The sequence below is a fragment of the Callorhinus ursinus genome, unplaced genomic scaffold (genome assembly GCF_003265705.2).
Source record: "Callorhinus ursinus isolate GAN/ISIS: 27379988/994484 unplaced genomic scaffold, GSC_fseal_2.0 scaffold9, whole genome shotgun sequence".
NCBI classification, from domain to species: Eukaryota; Metazoa; Chordata; class Mammalia; order Carnivora; family Otariidae; genus Callorhinus; species Callorhinus ursinus.
In genome coordinates this window covers 29,484,884-29,511,333 of record NW_027397071.1, presented here as the reverse complement: position 1 = coordinate 29,511,333, position 26,450 = coordinate 29,484,884, and the positions used below count along the sequence as shown (strand labels likewise).

The following is a 26,450-nucleotide window of genomic DNA, read 5'->3' as shown; positions in this document are numbered from 1 at the left end:
ACACCTTAAAATTAGTTGCGATCACAAATTATTACCATAAGTTCGGAAACAGAAGCTCAAATAAAGTAAGGATTTTGTCCCAAGTCAAACAGTTAGTAAACTACAGAGCAACAGTTTTGATCCATGTCTAATTGCTTCCCAAACCCCTGCTCTTTGCACTGAGCTATGCCGTTTCTAGCCATCTATGTAGATGGTATTAATCAATTTGACCCTCCATGAAACAAAGAAGTATTGGAGACAACTAGCATCAAAACCAGGTCATACTCCTGATCCTAATGGAGGAGTGAGAAATAAATAATTAAAATAAAAATGAGAATATTACTGAACTGAAAGATTAAAGGAAAGAATAATCATTGAGTGCTGTTTATATACCTGTTGGATACCGATTCCTTTAGCCTCAAATGTCAATTAAGCAAACAGTGAATGATCATTATCTACAGGGGCCATGCTAGGCATGGACAAGCAAGGTGGTTCCTGTCCCTGTGTATCCACAGTCAAATGCAGGTAGGAAGCAGGGGAGGGGAGGGAGAGTTAGAAAAAGTAGGTAAGAGCTGTATTACTAGGGTCTATAATAGAATGGAACCCCAAACAGCCACTGAGTATTCCATCCCCAGCAGAGCACTCCTTCCTTTTAGCTTCAGGACAAATTTCCAGACACAGGAATGAGGTTTTGTCCATGTGAAAACTATCCAAGGGCATGACATCTGGAGCCCTTTTGTAGGTGCTGCTTTGCAAAACCCCTGGCTTGGATTCTTATCTTTCTAAAAATTAATGTTAATTATTATAAAAATAATTCATGCTCATTGCAAAAACAAATTAAAGACTGTGGAAATACTGGAAAATAAAATTGAAAATACTACCTTCCTCTACTTGGGGGTGTGCACGCACACATACATAAAACAGTACACATATGGTACATATAGTGATCGTTGATGTAAAAAAAGTTAACAACGTACTTCTAATGGCAAGTCCTGAGACAACATGTCATGTTTCTTCCTAAAAATAAAGGAAACAATGTTGTACATAAAATTGCATTCTCTAGATGGTTATTTGAATAGATATTTGCTTTGGTTTTGGACTTAAACTACTGTGTTTTAGCAATAATAATTGAAATGGCCAGGGTACAAGATGAAATATAACTTCATTCTAATGATTGTTTTGCTGATCTAGTTGATAACAGGAATGAAAGGAAAAGGCTTAAAACAAACACATCTTAGTGTCCTGTACTGATGAAAGCTGTCCACAACAGGCTGTGACACTTTACAGAACAGGCTGAATGACATTCATTGCCCTTAACATTTACTCAAATATTTTTATTATATTTTATAATGTCAGATTTTACAGTATGGGCTTCTGAGAAAATTTTAATCTGGAAAATGGGAAGGTCACGTGGAAATAATCAAACTCCATGGAAAGCTGCTAAGCTTTTAAAATATAGACGTTTTCGAAAGTGCCAAATAATTTTATTGATATTTAGGTGTGCATGCGTTTTAAACTCCATTTACAAGACATAACTTTTTAAAAAATGTTATTAAATTGGAATACAATTCATACAGTAAAATGCACAGATCGTAAAGAGTACTGTTCAAAGTGTTTTAACAGATGTATATGTTTATGTCACCAACATCACAGTTGGGATACAGAGTATTATAAAGCATTTCTTCTCATTTAGGCAAATGTCATAGTGACTGACTGGTATGGGGTCCATGGAGATGACCCATACACACTACAATACAGAGGGTGTGGAAAAGAGGGAAAATACATTCATTTCACATCTAACTTTCTCGTAAATGATGACTTAACAGCTGGCTATGGACCACGAGGTAAGTGTGACCAATCCAGAAACGGACATCAGGCTGTACTATTTACAATATTGTGTGCTTGCTGCTGAAAAGCAACTCAAAGAACCTGAAACCTGCTCAGGACTTACCATATGGATGGGGAGAGATAGGCTACGTGCCCATGAAAGGTAAGAGACAAAGTGAGCCAAAAAACAGTTGGACACCAGTTTGGTGGCCCAGACGGTGAGTGCTACAAGAATTCAGCAAGAGAACATTTTGCACTAAGGGTGCTCAGCCAGGGCCTCACAAAGGAGAGGCTGTCCAAGGTTAATATCATGTTGGTAAATGGAAAGATGAGAGAGAACAGGGCAAAGAGTATGAGTAAAAAGCGGCCGCAGAGGGATCCAGAGCATATTTGAGAGATGAGAGCAGTAGGCACACTGATGGTGCAGAGAGACTGTGAGGAGTGAAGTAGTGGAAGAAAAGGCTGAAATGCATGAGGGGGTAGCTGAAGGGGAGACCCGACTGCCCAAGTTAGCGAGTCGCCACTGAAGGCTTATGAGCACCCAAGTGAAACCAACATAAAAGCGTTTTCAGAAGATGAATCTGGCTGTATAATAATGATAATCTGGCTCCCTCAAATGAGAGAGGGGGAAAGTGAATATCAGGAGAATAACTAGAAGTCCAGATGGGAGACAATAAGACTTGAATAAGAATAGAAGCAGTGAGGTGAGGACAGGAAAGAGTATTAAGAACAATGAAGAATTTTCTGTGTGCCAGGTGCTGTGCTGTTTTTCAAATGTTATCTTATTTAATCCTAACAACTCTAAGTGATGGGAGATATTCCCGAGGGGGAAAAAGAGAACTAGAAGTCTGCCTGCTACAGAGTGAAAGGCCAGGGTGATGGGGTGTGGCAGCATTAAGGAACATAAACCCGGTTTATGTCGGAAGTAAGAAGGGATAGTTTCAGTGGGAAATCCACAAGTTTGGATCTAGGCAAGTTGAGCGAGGGGAGCAGCGGATTGTCCTGGCAGAAAGATTCAGCCTGGGGTGGCTGTGGATGGCTGGAGTTTTGGAGAGAAGTCAGGGTCACAGGTTTGGAGACTGGCATTTAGTGGATGAGATCTGAGGGAGAAACTGTCCAGAGAACAGATCAATAGGTCCAGGGCTAACTATCCCATGCTTAATTTTTTGTTTCTGATTTTAACAGTAGTGCCTTTCAAATGATGCTTTCACTTTACTCCCATTTAAATCTAAATAGCTGCTGTTATCCTCAGTATGGCTGGTGGGAACTGGGGCAACACACTGTATAAAACACACTTTATAAAATACTTAAAAAAAAAAATCTTTTCCCCAGAAACTAACAGGTGCTGATAATCTCTGCACAAATAGATGATGACTTCACCAGCACTTCTAAATTCCCTGAGTAGGCACAAACTTTTCCTTAATACCTTCCGCTTAGTTCCCCTCCCTTCCTTTGTCCCACGGTATGAAACTTGCACAACATGCTGCAGCCTCAGTCAGCTCTGCAGACATTTCCTGGTTCCCAGAACTTAAAAGAATTCAGAAAAAAAGGAAAAACGCACTTTGAGAGGAGAGTTAATCCTGAAAGCTTCTACTGGGGAGTAGTTTTGACTAGAACACTGAAGGAAATGCAAAATTTAGAGAAGAGATAAAGATATAAAGGATTTGTTTTCCATGAGCCAAGAGTTGGAGACGAATATAAACACAGAGAATCAGAGATAAAATAAAAGAGAACGGATCATCCAAGCTGGAGAGGAGGTTTATGACCTTTTTTACTCCTTTATCCTTCTCTGGCCTCAGGGTTTCAGCCGTTGCTCTAGAGAGGAGGCTTACTTACAAGAAAAAATGTAGGTACGCTTGGATAATACAGACTAAAGAAAGGAAATCTTTATTTGCTTGTTTTTTTGTCTTAGTCTGTTTGGGCTGCTATAACAGAAAACCACAGACTGAGTGCCTTATACAACACAGAAACTTATTTGTCACAGTTCTGGAGGTTGGGAAGTCCAAGACTGAGGCACTGGCAGATTTGATGTCTAGTATGCACTTCCTGGTACATAGACAACCATCTCCTCTCTGTGTCCTTACATGGTGGGAAGAGGAGGGAGCTTTCTGGGGTCTCTTTATAAGGACACTAATCCCATTCATGAGGGCTCCACCTTTGTGACCTAATCGCTTCTCAAAGGCCTAATCACTTCCTAATACCATCACATGAGGCATATGAATTTGGTTTGGGGGGGTGGATATAAGCATTCAGTTCACTGTACTTAGATAAGTTTCGTTCCCTTCCCCTAATCCTGAAATGGTAGGCCTGTAAGAAGCTAAATAGAAATGTGTTAGGCAGCTTCACTGGGGAAATGAGAGAATGCGGGGCTCATCGCTAGTTTCAAATAGGTATGCACTAAGTAAATCACTGGTCTGCATTTACAGGACTAAATATATTTTCAGAGTGCCTCTTTTGTGATGGTAGAGGGTAAAGCAGGAGATGGGAACGGAAGGTGAGGAAGAGAAAAGTGGGAGAATTACACTTCAACCCTTTGTAGTGAGTATATATAGTCAAGTGACGCTACATCTTCACCTTTTAGCAAGGCCCACTGCTGAGATTTTAGGAACACAAAACCGAAGCTCTCTTTTCCACAGGTAGAGTATTTGTCCACGAATGGGCCCATCTCCGTTGGGGTGTGTTCGATGAATACAATGATGAGAAACCTTTCTACATAAATGGGCAAAACCAAATTAAAGTAACAAGGTTGGTACTTTTTCTCATGTTTAAAATTCATTGTTTATTTTTTTTTTTACTGTAAAACGAAGTTGATAATGGCAGTTAAAACCTAATTGACAAGGAAGAGATCCTTTCATTTTTAAACTTTTTTTTATTATGTTATGTTAATCACCATACATTACATCATTAGTTTTTGATGTAGTGTTCCATGATTCATTCAATCCAAATAAATGTGAATATATATTTTTCTTCATTCTTTTTTTCTTAAAAATAATTACTTAGTGTCCCACTGTGTGGATGTATCATCTCACTCGTTTTCAACCAGTTTCCTATTGTTGGACAAGTGGGTTGATAGCAATTTTTTGTTATTGCCAATAGTACTGTAGGTCATAATGCTATACATATGTCATTTCTCATGTATGCAGGCAGACCTATATATCTGTTGAATAGTTTCCAGGAATTACTGAGCCAAAAATGTACCCTCAGCTGTAATTTTGGTAGATATTGACCAATTATCAATTGATCATCAATTGGAAGATAGTTCTCTCTCTTTTTTTTTAAGATATTTCTCTTCTAAAGTTCATATTATTCTTCACTCCCATTGGTAGTATTTGAGATTACTTATTTAGGAAAGAATCCGTTTAAATATCATCATTACATCGCCACACTCTTCTGCTCTGATGTCCAATGGCAATGACCTCAAAGAAGCTGTGACTCAGGATACTATCACTCATGCTCCTCCTTGGGACTCCAAAAGTTCATGTTAATTTCCTGGTATCTTTTCCTTTGACCCTGTTTAGTTGGTAAAACCCTTGGCAATAGAGAATTCCTCATCCAGATCAAATGCTTTAAAATAAAGTGGAGTGCATTTCTAAATTAATTAACTTTCTTAATGGAGTAATTTTTAAGATGTTTTATGTGTATCTAGCAAGCTATAAGCCTTAGAACAAATAATTATATGAGCCAATGAAGAAGAAACCTAAGTATTTCTGAAATAGACCCAATTTCTCTTTCTATTTTTAGGTGTTCATCTGACATCACAGGCATTTTTGTATGTGAAAAAGGCCCTTGCCCTCAAGAAAACTGTATTATTAGTAAACTTTTCAAAGAAGGTTGTATGTTTATATACAATAGCACCCAAAATGCAACTGCATCAATAATGTTCATGCAAAGTTTATCTTCTGTAAGTATGGCCTTGGAATGACAAACTCCTACAACATGCCATCTCTTCCCAAGATGGACTGATATGTTTGAAGTCTTTAAACAAAAAGATAATTAAGATTCACTATGTTTTAGAGCTTGGGGACCTTAGAGTTCACCTAGTTTTTATTTCACAGATAAAAGAAAAAACACTGAGGCCCCAAAGATGATCACCAAAAAAAAAAAAAAATTCCTTTAGAAAAGTGATTATTTGCTTTCTAGGGAAGGTGATTTAACAAGGAAGCTCTGGAAACTTCAAAATAAACTGCTCATCTGGTGGTATTGAGGAGAAGTGTTTTCAAGTTGCTAAGAGTGATATAACACATGATTATATTTCTCTCATTTGAAGTAGCAAACCATTCCCCAGCATCTCCACACAAAAAAAGTAGCAAACAACTCTTACTTTAATTGTGTTTCCTAATTCTCTTTCCCTTGTTTTGCATAGCATAGAAATTAAAAAAGAAAAACCAGGTGTTACCAAGAGAAATCAACTAACCCTTAGCTTTTCAGGTTCCGAAACTTAACCTTGTCAGGATTCTGCATTGGCAAGAGACTAGTGTATGGATCTAGAACACCATTTTTTACATTATTATTTAAAAATAGTACTCTCTCATGGGGATCCAATACTTGCATCCTTTAGCCAGTTTGTTTTTTTCTCTGAAGGAAAATTGTGTGTGCTTCTCAACATAAGCCTGCTTGGAGGGAATGGAATCAGAAAGGAGGGAGACTGGTGCTAACAGAGGCTTACTTGCATCAGCCTTCATGACCTGATCTATCCATCCATTTTCACAAAGACCTGAAACTCATGTCTGTGTGTCATCGCCCCTCCACGGTGCTGAGACCACATGGGCACGTGCCTCTGTGAAGTTTTCTGTTTCCACGGCTGACCAACGTCCCTTATATTGATGCATTCTTTTCTTTAAGTAACTTTTTTTTCTTCAGTCTGGTTTAGTCAAGGCTACAAGTCATTCTGTAACTTTAAAGGGATTTTTCACATTTCTTGTCCGATCCATTATGGTTTTAATTTATAGCTTTAATATTGGAAGCCAACTTAATTCCACATATTTCATCCACATTGTATGTGAATCTTTGAAAGACCTAATCATTAATATCCAGTCAAAAAAATTTCACCGTCCTCTAACCATAGTCACGAAAGAGAGAAAAGAGTTAAAAACAAACAAAAAACAACAACAAAAATGGGTTCTATTCTTGTCTCCCCATGCTACTGAGAAAACCATGTCCTTGAGCAATTATCAACCTTCTGGAGTTTTAGCTTCCCCTTCTATGAAATTAGAGATGGGACTGGAAAGGTTTCTTCTAGCTCTAAGCTCCCATGGCTCTGTTAGCAGGAAGTATCTACTCTACAGTAATATAGCCACTGGGAATAGGCGGTAACTTATTACTTTGCAATGCAAACCATACCTTAAAAAAGAGTGACATATGTTTAGTATTATTAAATGAATTATATCTCTATTTCCAAATGGGGGAAAAGATCAGGAAGTAGGTTTAAGTTTTTTTTTCCTTATCCTATTTTTACAGAGATCAATATTTGAACTAGATCGATTTATGTTGACTGATCAATAAATAAAGGTGAAGGTGGATCATTAAATATTCCAAGGAATAGGCTGACCGAGATCACATCTTGTAGAGTGTTTACTTTAACACACTATCATACTAAAAAAGGCGGGAGATTGTTTTGTTTTCTTAAGACTAAGATATGTATACACAGTCTGCTCTCTGTTACCAAGTGCAAACAGACTATAATTTAGACTGATCGCAAGTACCACAAGGGTGCCAATGTTTCAAGCAAAGGGTGTGAAGGTATATTTGTAAACTCACTGTCATTCTTGAACTAATAAAGGACTGATATAGCACTTCTGATATCTCATGTTTCAGCTTACCATGCTCTTTTACCTTCAGTTGCTTGAGAAGGAGAAGTATGTCTAATATGGGAGGAGTGCCTTTATTCTCTGATAGGCTTTGTTCCTTTTCTAGGTGGTTGAATTCTGTACTGCACATACCCACAACCAAGAAGCTCCAAACCTACAGAACCAAATGTGCAGCCTCAGAAGTGCATGGGATGTAATCGCAGACTCTGCTGACTTTAATCATAGCTGTGCCATGAACGGGACTGAGTTTCCACCTCCTCCTGTGTTCTCCCTTATTCAGGCTGGCGACAAAGTGGTGTGTTTAGTCCTGGATGTGTCCAGTAAGATGGCAGAGGTAATATTTTGAAACAAAATGGCTGTAAACCATTTATTTTTTTTTCTATTAGTTTTTAATTCTTTTCATTTTCAGAGGTTAAGGGCAGAGGTGGACAGTTCAAAGGTTTGGAATCATCATGCATTTCGTCTTTTCTTGGGGACAAGAGGAACAAATTTAGAATGTAGGCCAGAAATTGAGATAAGGCAGATAAATGAAACCCACAGATAATCCCTGGCCCTGACTTTTTGCTACTAATTGCAACTTTTTTTCCTACCAAGACCCTTTTCCAAAAGTCTGATGTGTAAGAGAATCTCTAGTCTGACCATATTTCACTCACTGGTACACATCCCTTGCTGAGGTAAGAAATGGTGAGTTTGCAAAGAGTGTGCATATCCATTGTGTGTGTATTTTCCACGTGACCATGAATAGAAAACCATACCTCAGTCATCCAGGAAGTTCACAGCCTTCCAGAAACCCACTCCTGGAAGCTTCAGAACTCTCAGATAGTGGTTAAAGGCTTAGTGTCTCCAGGCAGATGTGCATTAAATCCTGGCTTCTTCACTTACTGTCTTTAATCAGGAGCAAAATAACCTTCCTGAACTGTTTCCCCAACTATAAAATAGTCATTATAATACCTACTTCCTGAACTGTTTCCTCAACTATAAAATAGGGATTATAATACCTGCTTTTAGTGTTGTGACAGAACCAGGTTATATTAGCTCATTGGAGTCAATTGTTAAATTTTTAGGAAATTTGCAAGCCAGTAGTTAAATATAGCCATTATTAAAAATTAAACTATGTAGACTTAGAATTAAATAAGATATATTAAAACAAACATAATAAATGCTTAAAAGTCATTACTTCCTAATTATTTTCCTACTATTTTTTTCCTATTATCTATGACCAGAGTCAGTAAACAACAGTTCATGGGCCAAATTTGGCCCACCACCTGTTTTTGCATAGCCCACAAGCTAAAAATGGATTTATTCTTTAAATGGCTTAGAAAAAAATCAAGAAAATAATATTTCATGATGTGAAAATTATATGAAATTTAAATTTCAGTGTCCATCAATAAAGTTGTGTTGGAACACAACGCTCATTTATTTACATCTTATCTAGGGACACTTTAGCGCTAAAACAGCAGAGTTGAGAAGTTGCAACAGAGAACATATGGCCCACCAAGCCTAAAATACTTAACTTTCTGGCCCTTTTCTGGAAATGTCTGCTGATCTCTGATCTATGCTCTTAAGATTATTTCTGGTCTATTGTATCTGCATGGTCTACTACTACACATCTCTTCCCCAGCTCTGCCTTCAGTGACGTCACAAGTGACAGCTTGAAATCAGCCATGGTGGGAGTATTTACCGCACAGAAATTGTCAATTTTGCAACAAATCAGGGTCTCTCTCTCTCTTCTCTCTTTTGCCAGAAATCCAGTTTTTAAAATACATTTACCAGCATACCACCATCTACTTCATAAAGTTGTTGAGAGGCAATAAATGAGAAAATGAATATTAAGCTTTGGGTTCATAAAGTGGTAGTTATTATTTTATTATAGTACTTGTCCTAAGGAAGAGTTTATCCTCTTGTATTCTCTGGACCAGCAGTCCTGGAAAATTTGCCTTTTTTGGCTTGTCTCTGAAATATTAGGAGCACCACTAATACATTCAGCTTCTGGATAATTTTGTAATCTTGCCTACCTGCAGCTGACTAGGGCATGATCTTCTAAATATGTTCTCAGGATAATTTATATTAGCTAGCTGACTCTATTGAGGAAGAATAGATAGTGTGAAAGTGATAGTTTTACTTGAGAGAAGACCTAAAGGAAGTAGAAGAGAAATAAGCTTAAAGTAACACTCACAGCAAAACAAACTTCCTTCCCTTTTCCTGCCAGTATTGTCCTTGAACCATCATGGCCATTCATTCATTAGGTGCCTGTACTATGCTGGCTTGGGGGATGCAGAGATGACAGAACATAGTCTCTGCTTCAAAATGCTCACAATCTGGGGCACCTGGGTGGTTCATTCGGTTAAGCGTCTGACTCTTGATTTCGGCTCAGGTCATGATCTCAGGGTCATCAGATGGAGCCCCGCAAGAGGCTCCATGCTCATCAGGGAGTCTGCTTGAGATTCTTTCCCTGTACTCCTCTCCCCACAACTCTCTTTCTGTCTCGACTCTTTCTGGCTTAACTAGTTGGGAATGGAGATCATGATTAAGAATTTTAAAATTTTTTAAAAAATTAATGAACTAATTTTAAAAAAGAATGATGGCTTAATGACATGGTTAGCAATAGCTGCTATTTACTGGGTGCTGACTATATATCCGTTTTGCAGATGAGAAAACTGAAGCTAAAAAAGATGAGTAATTTCTCTATGGTCACATAATTAGCAAAAGTTGAAGGTCAGATTCAAAGTCCTTGCTTCATCTACTCTACCAAGTTACTTCCCAATATTGTAAGAGAAACAGTATTTGGGAAGAGAGGCAATGAATTCAGTGTGTCAAGTCTGAGATACCCATGGGACATTAAATTGGTGATGTTTCCTAAGCAATGTGCAATGGTCCAGATATTAAGGGAGATGTCTAGGTTGGAGATAGAGACTACAGTCATCACTGAGCAGGTGGTCACTGAAGCTCAGCTTGCTGCTCCCACAGCCTTCAAAACAAGTGATCCTAGTGAACATCAGTAACATCACCTGCCCAAACCTGATCAGTAATATTACTTTAGAACTGGTTAACACTTCAAAGTATAAGAGTACTGTCACATATGTATCTCAGTTGATCCTCATAGCAATTCTATTTTAATAATTAAGAAAAATATTATCCCCACTTTACAGATGAAGTTTCCAACCTAAGATGACCATGATAACAGAGGATAGTGCCAGCATACGTACCCCTAACTGCTACTTCTCTCTACTATCAGGTCTCTTTGCAGTGTTTCCTCTTATCCAGACTGGATTTTAAAAGAAGCAGTTACAAATCTAGTTTTAACTGGTTTCATAGATCTTGAATTCTGAGTTGGAGCGAAATAGTGGGAATATGTGTTCTTAGAGAGTGGTAAATATGAACAACTTGTTGGGGGCAGGGTTCTAAACCACTCTCCCCCCCTCCTTGAAAAGCATTTATTTTTTGCAATTAATCAAACAAGATTCCAGCATTGCATCACTCTTTACAGCTCAAAAAATTACAGTCTGACATTGCTCAGTGATTTGTAGAAATATTTGCTGATTGAGTTGCTTAGTCATACTTTTGTCTACCAACCAAATGTTACTATTTTTCTTCATTTTTCCTTTTTGGGACATAGGCTGACAGACTCCTTCGACTGCAACAAGCAGCAGAATTTTACTTGATGCAGATTGTTGAAATTCATACCTTTGTGGGCATCATCAGTTTCAACAGCAAAGGGGAGATCAGAGCCCAACTACACCAAATTAACAGTGATGATGATCGAAAGCTGTTGGTTTCACATCTGCCTATGACTGTGTCAGCGGAAGCAGAAACCAGCATTTGCTCAGGGCTTAAGAAGGGATTTGAGGTACAGTAGAGCACCCCAAGCCTCAAATCACCATCACTTTCCTTTCCTTCATTTTGTAGTTATCTGTTTTGGGGTTATCTGCCCTAATAACAGATTCTAATTTGGGGTTATCTGTTACAGTGTGGTCATAACAGCCTCAACTATAAGACAGTAGTGATGGATTATTTTTGAGATCAGGAACCATATCTTATTTACCATTAAACCCCATGTGCCTAGCAAAGTACCTGTCACATAATAGTTGCTCAATAAACCTTGTTGAAGGAATGAGTAAATAAATAAATACAATGGCCAAGGCTGGGGAACTTCAGCATCATCTGGACAATTTCTAACACCATCTCTATCCATTCTGGGACTATCCCAACTGTAGCCATTTTTACCCTTGGGTTTTCCAGCCAAAATCAGCATGTCTGGCTGCTGTGTATAGTCATTCTAGACCTATCTAATTCTATTGTGTAGCCAAGGTTGGGAACGACTGCTCTAAGTCCTCTTATTGGTCATTCACTGGATGTCAGAGGCAGTGATAACACATAAGAATGTGCTCCCATACCTCTATCATGGACCCTATTCTAAACCAGGGTCATGTTGTGATGATTCAAACAGGAAGAGTCCCTCTCTACAAGCAAACCAGCAATGGCACGTAGGGTGACAAGTCCTGTGATGAAGTGAGTTGAGGACAGAAAGGGGATGGGCATGGAGAGCAGCGAGCCACAGAGGACCTCAAAGACGCATATGCCTCATGGGTGGGGAATCTGGAATGAGTGAATTCTTCCGTTCAATAAGACAATTTGAATTATATTTCCTTCCAAATAACTGATACTGTATGTTCAGGTGGTTGAAAAACTGAATGGAAAAGCCTACGGTTCTGTGATGATATTAGTGACTAGTGGAAATGATGAGCATGTTGGCAACTGCTTACTCACCGTGCTCAGCAGTGGTTCAACCATTCATTCCATTGCCCTGGGTTCATCTGTGGTCGAAAATCTGGAGGAATTATCACATCATACAGGTAAATATATTTCAAAAACTTTGTATTTTAGAGCATTTCCTTTAACTTGAATATTCAAAGCACAACCATGAAGCTCAGATTATGTCAATAGAATGTCTGGCTTAAGTGAAAAAAAAATAGAAACAGTTATCGTAAGGAAAACAACATAAAAATCATTGTTAAAATCTGCCAAAATTTTGTGGATTTTTTTTTTTTTTTAGAGAGGGGGAGAGAGACGAGTGGGGGAGGGGCAGAGGGAGAGGAAGAGAGAGAATCCCAAGCAGGCTCCATGCCCAGTGGCGCTCAACACTGGCCTCGATCTCAAAACCCTGAGATCATGACCTGAGCCAAAATCTAGAGTTGGACCCTCAACAAACTGAGCCACTCAAATGCCCCAAATTTTGCTGACTTTTAAATATTTTCCTTAGAAGGTGCCAATTATATACAGCCAATGAAAATACAATTTTATCATTTCTTTGTTAAACCAATCTGAGCATATATAATCACAGAGCTAAAAATATGTTTAAGATTAAATGCACTAACTTCCATGATAAGGACACATACCATATTGTAAGATACATATTTTCTTTGTTCCAAATGAGGCATGGAATAATCTTATCTTCTATTTCTTATAGTCAATAAAATGAGTATTGCTGACTTAAAAACTGAAAGTTAGATTTTATTGAATTATCTTTGAAAACAATGTTATCAGAATATAAATGTAAATGTAAATATATACCAATGATAGATGGCAATTACCCTAGGCTGTCTACAAATTACCTTAATTACAAGACTATTTAATAAATATTTACTGAGTTTTTATCCTGTACCAGATAGATGTTTAGACCTTCACATTACAACTGTAAACCAAACAGACAAAACCACTCACCTCTGCACTTACCATGTGGCTGGTAGGATGCCACGCAAAGCAAGCCAAGCAGAACTCCTTCCCCAAAACTAGCCCTCTTTCATAAGAAAGGTTGTTGGAAAAGACCTAACATGTTTTTTGTTTTATTTTATACATTTTAATAGTTAACATCCCAATCATGTATTTCAGGAGGTTTAAAGTTCTTTGTTCCAGATAAATCAAACTCCAACAGCATGACTGATGCTTTCAGTAGAATTTCCTCTGGAACCGGAGACATTTTTCAACAACGGATTCAGGTCAGGATTTCCTTGGTATTACACTTACAGATGGGGCTGCAGGGCAGGGAGACGGAAGCAAGAAAAAGAGATGAATTGTGCTAACTGCCTCATTAACCTTATTTGAATATGGAATAATTCTTTCACAGAAGGCTTTTAATGAGCTTTTTTTTAAAAATTTTATTTATTTATTTGACAGAGAGACAGCAAGAGAGGGAACACAAGCAGGGGGAGTGGGAAAGGGAGGAGTGGGCTTCCCTCCGAGGAGGGAGCCCCGCTCCTTGAGGGGCTCGATCCCGGGACTCCGGGATCATGACCCTAGCCGAAGGCAGACGCCCAATGACTGAGCCACCCAGGCACCCCTTTTAATGAGCTTCTTGGTCTTCACTTTCACTTCACTTCACTTTTACCTGATGTCTATTCTTCTCCACCCTAGGTCATTTCCTGTAATTGCTACCTCAGCCTTTTAAGGTCTGGAAGCAGAGCGTGCTCCTTCCTAGTAGCTCAAAGTGGGAGTGGAGGTGGGGTGGAAGTAAGGCCAAAAAGTAAGAAACTGTCTTTATTTTAGTTTTATAATAACTTTTCATCAGTCATAATCCTTTTTTGGCTTCTTTAAAAACTTTGAAGCTCCTCCCTCATATTAACAGTATCAGCTGGGCGCCTGGGTGGCTCAGTTGGTTAGGCAACTGCCTTCGGCTCAGGTCATGATCCCAGAGTCCCGGGATGGAGTCCCGGGATCGAGTCCCGCATCGGGCTCTCTGCTCAGCAGCGAGTGTGCTTCTCCCTCTGACCTTCTCCCCTCTCATGCTGTTTCTCTCTCTCTCTCAAATAAATAAATAAAATCTTAAAAAAAAAAAAACAGTATCAACTATTTCATTAAATTCTAAAAATTTTTAAATATCTTGTTGACTATTGCAATTTACTTGACTTTGCTCACAAAGGCATCCTGTAATCGATTAAGCCATTTTCAAAGGGTCAAATTTTTTCTAAGTACTTTAAAGATATTTTGAATGTAACTGAGGGTTTGGACAAAATTTTATCTGATGTTTCCTTACAGATGGTAAGTGAACCTGCCAAGTTAATGACTTGATATGAACAATGAAGGCAGTTAAATTATTCTTAGGAAATATTTAACGTGAAGATTATATATATGTATTATATGTACACAGTAAGGCAATACCACAATTCCATCATTAGAAGTGAAAAAAGGTGAACCATAAATGAGAACATATATTATAAATTAGATTACAATGGGCTCTTCCAAATTATCTACCGTGTGATTTCTTCTTTAATAATGTGAAATAAAAACAAACGTTCAAAAAAGTTTTTTAAAAAAATTTAACAAAATATTATTCATATGACTCAAATTAGCCTCATGTTCCCAAACTTGGCCACCTCTCCCCAGCTGTATGTCATTAGCCCCACTAGACTGTGGGCAGAAACTACATCTAAATCCCCTTCAACAATGCAGGCCCAGCACAGAATGTGCCCCAGTAGTCAGCAGACCACAAACACTTGTAAAATGGACTTGACCAAATAATCCACAGTGTTTTTGCTGTCATCTACCAAAAATTTTATATGCTTTCCAAGTTTGAGCAATATTACAGAGCATTACACAGTGTGTTTATTTAATAAATAAAATTTTTGAAGTTATTTATTGACTTGTATCTGTTGTGACTACATAGTGATTAAATGTAGGGGCTCTGATGTCTCCCTGCCTGGGCTCTATCCCAATTTCTGCTCCTTGCCATGTGACAACTAGACAAATGACTTCTCTAAGCCACAGTCTTCTCAACTGTGAATGTGGATAACAGTACTCACTTCAGAGGGTTTTCATAAGGATTAAGTGAGATAATATATGTAAAGCATTTAGCACAGTGCCGTCATCTATTTGCACTCTGTATGTATTGTATGCACACACACACACACACACACACATGTGCACGTGGCTTATTGTGAATGGCTAAATAATTATTTTAATGTACCCAAGCCCCCTGAAACTCAGTGTTTTATTTCTTATTAAAATATATAAAAGTAGGGGTGCCTGGGTGGCTCAGTCATTTGAGTTGACTCTTGATCTCAGCTCAGGTCTTAATCTCAGGTCGTGAGTTCAAGTCTCACGCTGGGCTCCATGCCCATAAAAGTATCTGGAGAGATAACATAAATTAAACCGCTTAAGCACATTCACAAACAAAATTTTTTTAAAAGCTTGTTATTATAATTGCTGATCCAAGGCTACTATTGATTTGGATGAGAATGAGTATGAGAACAGCTAAAATCTCTCTGTAAAAAATAATGAAGTGACACTTGTATTAACCATAACAGACTATTTTATATCTTCTGTACTCCTATAATATACAATATTTTGCTTTGGTGAGGTATTTTTATGAAAAGTGATTTATCTAAATATAGTACATGTCAGAATTAAATTATTTTTATTTTTGCCCATTTATTTTTGTTTGTCCAGAAGTAAAGAAAAAGATGGAATGTTTATGCCTACACTAGAAACTTTCACATATATGTGTATTTTCTTTAATAGCTTGAAAGTACAGGTGAAAATCTTAAACCTCACCATCAACTGAAAAACACTGTGACCCTGGATAACAGTGTGGGCAATGACACTACCTTTCTAGTCACATGGCAGACCAGCGGTCCCCCTGAGATTGCATTATTTGATCCTAATGGAAGAAAATACTATGCAAATAATTTTACCACCAATCCAGCTTTGCAGACTGCTCGCCTCTGCATTCCAGGAACTGCTAAGGTAGGTGTTGTGAGCTTGTTCACAATGACGACATTTAGTCAAGTACATAACTTTCAATTGAATCACATAATTAAATGCACTGTATAAAGAAATCCTATTCTTATCAAAATTTTACTTTAAATTCATATGAAGGCATTTTGTGAATGTTAAAAATGTAAGAGAAACAACTAAGTTATGTTCAAAACTTTAAATAATGGATACCAAAGTCTTCTCTCTTTAACAGTGGAAATTAGTATGTATGCAGTACAAATAATTTATTTTTGCTTACTTTCTTCTTTACAAAATTCACACAAACATAGTTATCTATATGCTTAGCAAAAAAAAAACTCCACCTAGAATTTATAATATGAATATATGCAATACATATGTTTTTGAGTATCTTCTATGTGCTGGGTCTTGTCTGGGTGCTTTACAAAAAAATACCATGGTAGGAATAAGAACAGGGTACTCAGAGATACCACCTCACACCTGTCAGAATGGCTAAAATTAACAAGTCAGGAAACGACAGATGTTGGTGAGGATGTGGAGAAAGGGGAACCCTCCTACACTGTTGGTGGGAATGCAAGCAGGTGCAGCCACTCTGGAAAACAGTATGGAGGTTCCTCAAACAGTTGAAAATAGAGCTACCATACAATCCAGCAATTGCACTACTGGGTATTTACCACAAAGATACAAATGTAGGGATCCGAAGGGGTACGTGCACCCCAATGTTTATAGCAGCAATGTCCACAGTAGCCAAACTGTGGAAAGAGCCAAGATGTCCATCGACAGATGAATGGATAAAGAAGATGTGGTATATAAACACAATGGAATATTATGCAGCCATCAAAAGGAATGAGATCTTGCCATTTGCAACGACGTGGATGGAACTGGAGGGTGTTATGCTGAGTGAAATAAGTCAATCAGAGAAAGACATGTATCATATGACCTCACTGATATGAGGAATTCTTAATCTCAGGAAACAAACTGAGGGTTGCTGGAGTGGTGGGGGGTGGGAGGGATTGTGTGGCTGGGTGATAGACATTGGGGAGGGTATGTGCTATGGTGAGCACTATGAATTGTACAAGACTGTTGAATCACGGATCTGTACTTCTGAAACAAATAATGCAATATATGTTAAGAAAAAAAAAAGAAGAAGATAGCAGAAGGGGAAGAATGAAGGGGAGTAAGTCGGAGGGGGAGACAAACCATGAGAGACAATGGACTCTTAAAAACAAACTGAGGGTTCTAGAGGGGAGGGGGTGGGGGGATGGGTTAGCCTGGTGATGGGTATTAAAGAGGGCACATTCTGCGTGGAGCACTGGGTGTTACGCGCAAACAATGAATCATGGAACACTACATCAAAAACTAATGATGTAATGTATGGTGATTAACATAACAATAAAAATTATTTTAAAAAAATAAGTAATTGTATAGATAAAAAAAAAACAAAAACAGAGTACTCAGAGCATACAGGAATGATGCACAGGCTTCCAGGGAAGGTGACTGCTTCCTGGAAGTAAAAACATCAAAATGGAAATAGAGAGGATAAAGAGACCAGAGGTGTCAATGACATTCTGTGCAGAGGAAATAGCACATAGAAAGGTTCAGAAAAAAATAGAACATAGCTCTTCATAGAACCAAGTAGGTCAACATGGATGAACTACACAGCAGTATATAAGGTGGAGATTTAGGGGAAGGAAAGAGAGGAAGTGATGAGGTTAAACACAAACAGGAACCATGTCAGCAAGGGCTCTGTATGCCCATAAAGGCAAGAAGAGCTTGAATCCTAAAGGGAAAGGAAATTGCTAGTGGTTCTCAGCAGGGTGGTGAATTGATGAGGTCCACCCGTGCACTGCCTGAGTGCAGTCCTTCCCCAGCACCTTCTACCCTCCCCACTCCCAGATCCCTGTTGCAGCCTCTCCTAGGGTTTCCCTGCCTCTGCTTTACCTCTACCCCAGTGATTCTTCTGAAGCATGAATCTGATCAAGCCTATCTCCTATTCAAAACTAATTGGTGGTCTCAGGATAAAATCTATGTGGTTACTGTTACATATCAGGCAGTTTATGTTCTAACTTTTGCCCAAGCTTATTTCTTAACCCTCTTCCCAAACATTCTCTGCTCTGCTCTTCCTTACTTTTCTCTCAACTCATCATGTTCTTTTCACAGCATGTTCTTTGCACAAGAGCCAAGAACATTTTACCTACTTTTTGTTGCCTTTGCCTGACCTCTTCGTCTGCACGAGGTGCCCTACAGCAAAACACACATTACACCCAAAGAGAAGGTTTTGATATGGCGATTTGTACTAAGTGTCTGTTACTAATTTTATGATTAAAAAAAAAAAAAAAAAAGAATAGATGATCTTGATACTTGAATTCTCGCAGGAAAACGGCCAAGCTCATGAATCCCAATGAAGAAGGCTGGTAGGGTGTGGTGGCATCTTAATTTTCCACACTGAGTCAGAACTTAACCCCTCACTGCTTTCTCTTTCCCCTCGAGCTCTACTGTGTTCCTCCTGTTACTTCTAGGATTTAATAAGAAGCAACAGTGGAGTGCCTGGGTGGCTCAGTCAGTTAAGCCACCAACTCTTGGTTTAGGTTCAGGTCATGATCTTGCAGTTGTGAGATTGAGCCCTGAGTTGGACTCTGTGCTGGGCATGGAGCCTACTTGAGATTCTCTCTCTGTCCCCTTCTGCCCCTCTTCCAGCTTGTGTGTGCTCTCTCTCTCGCAAAATAAAAAAAAAAAAATAAGCAACAGCAAGAATGGGGAAAAAAGGGATATTTATATATAATCTTACCCAAAGAACAAATTTCTGTTACTTGTAGTTTAAGCTTTTTTTCTTTCTGACATTCTCTTGCAGGTTTCCCCCAGGCAGCCTAGACAGGCAAAAGAATGGCATTTAGCAATATTTCTACAAATTACTCAACACAGGCATTGTAGAATCCTGACTTATTAAAAAACAGTGTTCCTTTTCTTGGTCTCTAATAGTGTATGTGGGTTTTGTTGTTTGAGATTTCTGGATATTCAGGGTGGGGATTGAGGGACATGAAGGGAAGGAAGGATACGACTCCTTTTTAATCCAGTGATTCACATAAAGCATAACTGTCCACTTAATTTGCTATAATTTTCTCAATTGTAGAAAAGGAATAAAAACATTGAAATGTCTTTTGGGTGAAGGGGCTCAAGTTAATTTTTGCAAAATACTTTAAAGCTGGTCACTTATCATTATCTTCCAAAAATGTGAATTAAAATATGTCCTCCCCACAAATAAGTTCATGGTATAATTCCCTAAGAAGTTACCTAACAATAAAAGTGGGTTGTGCTGTGAAAGCCATGTAAATAATGAATTGTTAAACCAATATTACTTTCCCTGACATTCTTCTGTAGCTACTTCAGAAAATGCAGCATCAACAAAACAAGGATTAAAGCCCCTAGGAGCTCAGACTTATGCTTTAAAATTAAGGGTTGATTTTTTTTCTTTACATTTGACAAAACAAAAAGACTTTGTTTTGCAGCCTGGGCTCTGGACCTACACACTGAACAATACCCACCATTCTCTTCAAGCCTTGAAAGTGACAGTGACCTCTCGCGCCTCCAGCTCAGCCATGCCCCCTGCTACTGTGGAAGCCTTTGTGGAAAGAGATAGCACCCATTTTCCCCAGCCTGTGATGATTTATGCAAATGTGAGAAAAGGGATTTATCCCATTCTTAATGCCACTGTTACTGCTACAATTGAGCCAGAGGCTGCCGATCCTATTGCTCTGGACCTTTTTGACAATGGAGCAGGTAACAAGGAATGTCATGTCATTTTTCATGCTCTCAAGAGCTGTTGTTGTGTTATGATGCTGCAGTATCAATCTTAAGCTTACCTGTAAAAGTCCTTCAATTCAATTATTTTTCTCATCGAATCTTTTGAGATTCTCGAGTCCTCAAGAGAGTCACTGACATACTGAGTAGCTACAGGTCACATCTGCACAAGGAAAGAGAATGGGAAGAGTCTCCTTGAGTTTCCTCAGTGTGGCTGTGGGTGAACAAAAGGGTGGGAGGAAGTAGCTTGACACCTAGGTCTTTATTTGGCCAGTGACACTAGCAACTCACTGAGGTCACACAGAACAGGCTTTTATGTCCTTGTGACATGCCCATATTCCTCTAAGATTCACCAGCTATATTATTCACTGAAATAATAAGATTGGACAATTAAAATAGCAAATGAAAACCCAAGAAGTAAGATGCAGTGGTGGTCTCCTCAGGCCCAGTAGTGAAGAGAAAATTGGAAACTGAACTTGTGACCTGGGAGATAACCCCAGACTATTCTTTAGCCAAGTAGCAGGGTTGATAAGAGGGAAGAGCCAGTGCATTTACATGTATGATTTGCTCACAAGATGACCAGGCCAGCAAGTCTAGTGGAATCATGACAGAGATTTTCCCTCCATGGGGAAAACAAAGTAAAAGAAAACAAAAGCCTACTTCAAGCGCTCATTCTACACATTCTACATCATACCTCACAGACAGCATATCATCAGGCCAGGAAATAGCAGCTCCTAGACTCTTTCTGACTAACTTTTTGTCTTAAAAACAAACTCTTTTGTTGTTTTATCTTTTCTGTTCTGTTCTTTCCCTAAACTACATTCTCAGAAGGACAACAGGCTTCAAAATCTATGTGGGCAGCCACAAGTGTTTGATCTACTAATAAAACCATACTCCTGCACTCAGGTGTTTCAAAGATAATTATTTTTCAAGAGTCTTAGGTTTGGCAACCCGTTAGCATCTTGCCATGGCAATCTTGTATGACATTTATGAAACAAAAGTTCATTCAAAGGATTTTAGTTCAAATCTACCTCAGAGGGACACCAGAGAAGTCCTCTCATTTTGTCTATTGGAATGGATCCAAATGAACGTCTCATGCTCTGATTGCTTATCCATGGCTACACCTTTTAGTTTCTGTATATAGTCTAAAAATGCACTTTCCAGATGCTTCCCCTTTGCTTCAGCCTATGGGCTGGCCTGGAGAATAGATCCTGTTCTCTTAGGAGAGATCACCTGAGTCAGCTCAACAGCTTTTATATTTGTTCCCTGGAACCATTTTATTTATTTGATGTCTAAATTTATACTCTAGGGGTGCCTGGTGGCTCAGTCGGTTAAGTGTCAGACTCTTGATTGTGGCTCAGGTCGTGATCTCAGGGTCATGAGATTGAGCCCAGTGTTGGGCTCTGCATTGGGCATGGAGCCTGCTTAAGATTCTCTCTCTCCCTCTGCCCCTCCCCCTGCTCACATTCTGTCTCTCTTTCTCTCTCAAAAAAAAAAAAAATTATACTCTAATGAAAGAAACAATGGAAAGTATTGCTTAAGCACCAAAGTGTAAATGTAGGGTTTGTTTTTTCCCCCCAATATTTAACACACATGTAAATAGCTAACACTTATTTTTATAATGGAAGCAGTATTTATCCACTACCAAATTCATGAACAATAATAAAATGTACACTTATGAAGTCCTTTATAATTTAAAATGTGCTTTCTCATGAACACTGAGATAATCAACACAACAGCCCTGTGAGATAAGTTTTCCCCATTTTACAGATGAGAAAACTGAGGCTCAGAGAGATGTTTCACAGCTACTGAGTGGTGGATCCAGACCTTAAGGACCAAGTCCCATGAACTCCACGCTAGTGTTCTTTCCCATTTCTTTCTAACTCAGGGATTAAAAGAGGTGGGGGTAGTAACTGTGGCACAGAGAGATTTTCCTTTATCATTTCTTAACAAATAGATCTGATTAATCAGTAAACCTCTAAATACCAAGATTTTATTTCTTTCCAATAGAGAAAAATTTCTAGACCTACTATGATAATAAGCTGCTCAGCACTTTTTATTTTAATTCAATATACTCCTACTTTTCTCATGTTAAGGAGCAGTCCTGCCTCTGCAGTGGGGATTTGAGAGCACTTTAGTGGTGATACAGTGCTAGGGTCCAGGGCTGAGTATGTGGTGTGAACTAACTCGAGGAAAGGACAAGCCATTTGCCCAGGGTGGCCACCTGCACTTGAAGAGTGAATATGTTCTGCACTTGGGCTAAGCTATACCTCCCACTGCTACCCTGGAGTCTGGGCCTCCCCACCATTCAGTTGGACTTGGTTTGGAATTGAACTGCTCTCCAAGGAAAAGAAGTCTAGCGCTGGCCAAGCTTTCTAAATGCTTCCTGAAGCAAAGCACAGTGGATGGAACCAAAGCCTGTCAAACCCCATTCAGCAAACCCCTCAGAATCTAGAACAACAGTTCCATGTTACCTTCTAATGAGGAAATTAAATAATTTCACACTACTTTATCAACTGCCAGATTTTTTTTTCATCAGGGCTGCAGGATGTTTATAAATCCCTTGAAATTATATGAAATGTGTATATGTGCATCTATATTTATTTCCTGGAACAGAATATCTTTTATCTCAAAAGAGTCTGTAACCATAAACAAAAAGAATATGCTTGATTTCCATGAAAAATTAGTCTTATTTTCAATGATAAGAAGGAGAGCTCTAAAGGTGGTTATTATATGCTTTATGAGCACTGAAGCACAACTCATTCACCTTCAGAAAATAATTTGTCAGAGGTTAAGGAATCACAGGGAGAAGTTAAGGAGCCATTGGATTTTAATATTAAAAGTAGCTATGACCACGACTGGATTTGCTAAAATGGGAAGAAGGAAGGGAGCAAAGCTTATTATTTAATGATTTAATTAAATATTAGTAATCAACTGTGATGACAAGTGGTGACATTGACCTTTCTTTTTATATATGCAGGTGCTGATATTATAAAAAATGATGGAATTTACTCGAGATATTTTTTCTCCTTTGCTGTAAATGGCAGATATAGCTTGAAAGTGCATGTCAGTCACTCCCCCAGCATAAGCGGCCTAGCCTACTCTATTCCAGGGAGTCGTGCTATGTATGTACCAGGTTACATAGCGAATGGTAAGAATCATGAGCACTGTTATGTAACATCATTTAACGTATATATCACTGGTCTGTGTGTGTGTGAGAGAGAGAGAGAGAAGAGTAAGAGAGAGATAGAATTTCAAAACCCTTTATGCTTAAGTCAATGTATAATTTGTGCTATCTCTTCAATCCTCAGTGGTTCAAGGTAGTCAATCAAGAAGGCAATAGATAATTCCCACAGATATTCCACAGATATTTGTTCATTTTAGTCATTATTTTGAACTCTTTCTTGTGGCTGTTTCATCAGAATTACTAACAGTTAAAGAGATTTGTTGAGTTTTTTCTCATTTATAGCTCCTGTATTTCCTCTATAGAGGGTTAGGCAAGAAAAACAGGCAAAAGTAGTTAGCAGTTGAAAGAAGGAAGCAAACAGCCCAAACAATCCACACAAAAAATGAGTTCCTGAATAAATATGAGTTTGGATGTTACAGACAACTGAGTGATTCCTGAAGATGTCCTCTCTTCCTTCAAGAGAAAAGCACCAAATAAATAGAAGATACACGTCTTTTCGTAACACCATTATTATAGTTCCCAAAGGGAAGCAGTGGTTAAAGTGTAACAGAAAACAAAAATATGCTATAATCATTTTAAACAATCTCAAAAAACATTTCTAAACATTATTTCCAAAACTGCAGAATCTTTATGAATACTTTTCATGAACTTTAGCAGCTATAATTAATCATAACTATTTCATAACTTGATTCTATATTTTTGGTCTTTATGTACTTTTAAGTAGAAAATAATCAAGATGTTCCACTGAATTTGCATCTCCTGATAATTTTAGCTTTTCCTAAAACATAATTTACTCTCCTATGTATTTACTTTGGGTTACTTCAAAACCAGTGTAAATCAAATTGCAAGGTAACACAGTTTTATTGCATAGATATGATTTCGCATCTAGCTATAACAGTTATAAATAAATATTCCTTCTTTCATTTATACCTCAAACATTTTTGAAGGCTTACTAGGTGACAGGCTTAGTCCTAGGAACTTGGGATAGCAGGTAGAATAAGACTTGATTCCTATTGAGGAACTCGAAGGCTACTGTCTTGTCTAGTATCTTTCTAAAATCCATGAGTTTAAAGGATACACATTATCAGCATCTGGTATACAGTGAGATTAGAAAAGTAATATTCAACTGTCCTTTCATCTGTGTATTTTGTAGAGGCTCTTAGCAGCATAGAAAGAAAAAGCTAGGTTTCCCTAGGCATGTCTACTACATATAACATTCACTTTATCAGCTCACTTTTAGAAGACCACCTTGAGCACACACTTCATTAAATAATGGGAGCTGCTCTATTTTCATGCCACCAAATCCCCAGACACAGCAGTGTCTGCACCCTTCTCCTCTCCAAAGGCCAGTGTCTCTACAGGATCTGCTCTGGATCCCATCCAGAGGCCTTGAGAGCTCACCCTTGCATGGTCCCACTCTACCGACCCCTCTGAGCAGCATTCAAGCATGATTTATCATCCCATATTTTAAAAAAATTCTATTGTTGGTCTCCCTTCAGATACTGTCCACCTCCCTGTCATCGACTTCCTTGACATTAGTCTAAACCTGCTGCCTGCACTTTGACACCTCCAGTTTACGACTCCGTTCGCCACAATCTGACTTCCACCCAAACCCCCCAAAACCGGAATGGCTCTGGCCCTAGTCACCAGTGACCAATCTGCTATTAAATCCAAAGAATATATGTCAGTCCTCAGCAGTGTCTGAAACAGCTGATTGATTTTGCCTTTGTCATCTCCTGGCTTCTACAATTACCTCTTATGTTCTGGAATCGTTTTTTTTGGGGGGGGGGGTCAGGCTCCTTTTCTGGCTCCTCCTTTTCTATCAAGCCTCTAAATGTTAGCAATTCTCAGAGCTCAGGCCTAACCTTCTTACTCTACCATCTGAGCCACTCTGCCTGGGTTTGAAACCTCGCTCCTCCATGTACTGCTAGATGTACGACTTTGGGCAAGTTACTTAGTTTCTGTTTGCTTCAGTTGCATCATCTTGAAAAAAGGGGGGGAGGGTTATAACTGTACCTTCCTTATAGCATTCCTAGGAAAATTAAGTAGCTGATACATGTAAGATACTTAAATAAGTACCTGGCAAGTAGTGAGCCAGGCACTCAATAAATGCTATTTATCATTACAGTTGAAATTGTTATTAGGTAACCTCACTAACCCATATGGCTTTAATAATATCTATATGCCTATAACTTCCCAATTCATAAGTTCAAAAATATTAAATCTAGATAAAAACCTCTTTTTTGGTTTTTATGTCTAACTGGCTCCTTGTCGTCTTCGATTAAATGTTATAAAGGAATCACAAACCTTGTAACTTACATTTTCAGTCTTCTTCCCTTTAGCCTGCTTCTCCTCCCAAGTTGCTCATTTTAGAAACCTGGGAGCTGTTTCTTCTTCTTTTCTCTTTTTTTTTTTCCTACCCACTTTCCTTCACCGTTCCATACTCAAACCTATCACCAGCTTTTATTGATTTTATCTCCCAATCACATCTCAAACCGCCTACTTCTGCCCTCCTCCCCACTGCTGTCACCCAGCCCACCCTGCCATGTCCCCGTGTGGACTGTTGCAGTGACTGTCTTCATGGCCCACTGCTTGCTGTGCTAGGACCCATTCTTTAATGAGAGCAGCCACAGTGGCCTGTGAGGAAGTACACGTGATCATGTCACTGCCCTGCTTCCCCACAGCTCATAAGATTAAACTCTAAAATCATTAGAGTGGCCTGCAAGGCCCTCTAGGAGCTTCTCTCTCTGATCTTATCTCCAACTATTCTCGTCCTTGCTTTAATTAAATTTTTCTAATTTGCAGGGCTCTTTAGGACCTCAGAGTTTACACAACCTGTTCCCTCTGCCTGAGATATTATTACCTCCACTCTGCCTGGCTGACTTCTACTCACCCTTTAGGATGCCTTTAAACATTATTTCCTTGATACCACTACAAATTATGTATCTGTGTTATTTTTCTTCACAGCACCCTGCCCTTTTTCCTTCTTATGTTTATCATGACTTATAAATATAGTTTTATTGGTATGACTATAAATCCCAAGAGGAATACTCTTTTATCTGTGATTACTGCCTTCAAAATATTTATTTAGTGAAAGGATGGATGAATGAATGAATGAACGAACA

General features: G+C 38.6%; 2 protein-coding genes across 7 annotated transcripts in view; one reads left to right on the top strand and one right to left on the bottom strand.

Moving 5' to 3' along the window:
* The window catches only part of ODF2L (outer dense fiber of sperm tails 2 like), a 79,022-nt gene extending 65,561 nt beyond the window's left edge, over positions 1–13,461 (bottom strand). The window contains exons 1-2 of one of the 3 annotated variants that reach the window (XM_073896381.1): positions 13,347–13,461; positions 12,381–12,441 (exon numbers count right to left, since the gene is read on the bottom strand). In XM_073896381.1, the coding sequence (XP_073752482.1) occupies positions 12,381–12,404 (24 nt within the window). In that variant the 5' untranslated portion in view covers positions 12,405–12,441; positions 13,347–13,461. The remainder of the gene's footprint in view (positions 1–12,380; positions 12,442–13,346) is intronic. The other 2 variants (XM_073896386.1, XM_073896385.1) reach the window with 2 other exon arrangements.
* CLCA2 (chloride channel accessory 2) overlaps positions 1–26,450 on the top strand; it is a 43,701-nt gene that overhangs the window by 2,497 nt on the left and 14,754 nt on the right. For 3 of the 4 annotated variants that reach the window (XM_073896380.1, XM_073896379.1, XM_025872117.2), the window contains 10 exons: positions 1,673–1,823; positions 4,443–4,551; positions 5,548–5,707; positions 7,720–7,947; positions 11,230–11,460; positions 12,289–12,466; positions 13,503–13,609; positions 16,128–16,352; positions 19,847–20,117; positions 23,119–23,289. In XM_073896380.1, coding sequence (XP_073752481.1) covers positions 1,673–1,823; positions 4,443–4,551; positions 5,548–5,707; positions 7,720–7,947; positions 11,230–11,460; positions 12,289–12,466; positions 13,503–13,609; positions 16,128–16,352; positions 19,847–20,117; positions 23,119–23,289 — 1,831 coding nt within the window. The remainder of the gene's footprint in view (positions 1–1,672; positions 1,824–4,442; positions 4,552–5,547; positions 5,708–7,719; positions 7,948–11,229; positions 11,461–12,288; positions 12,467–13,502; positions 13,610–16,127; positions 16,353–19,846; positions 20,118–23,118; positions 23,290–26,450) is intronic. The other variant, XM_025872118.2, reaches the window with a different exon arrangement.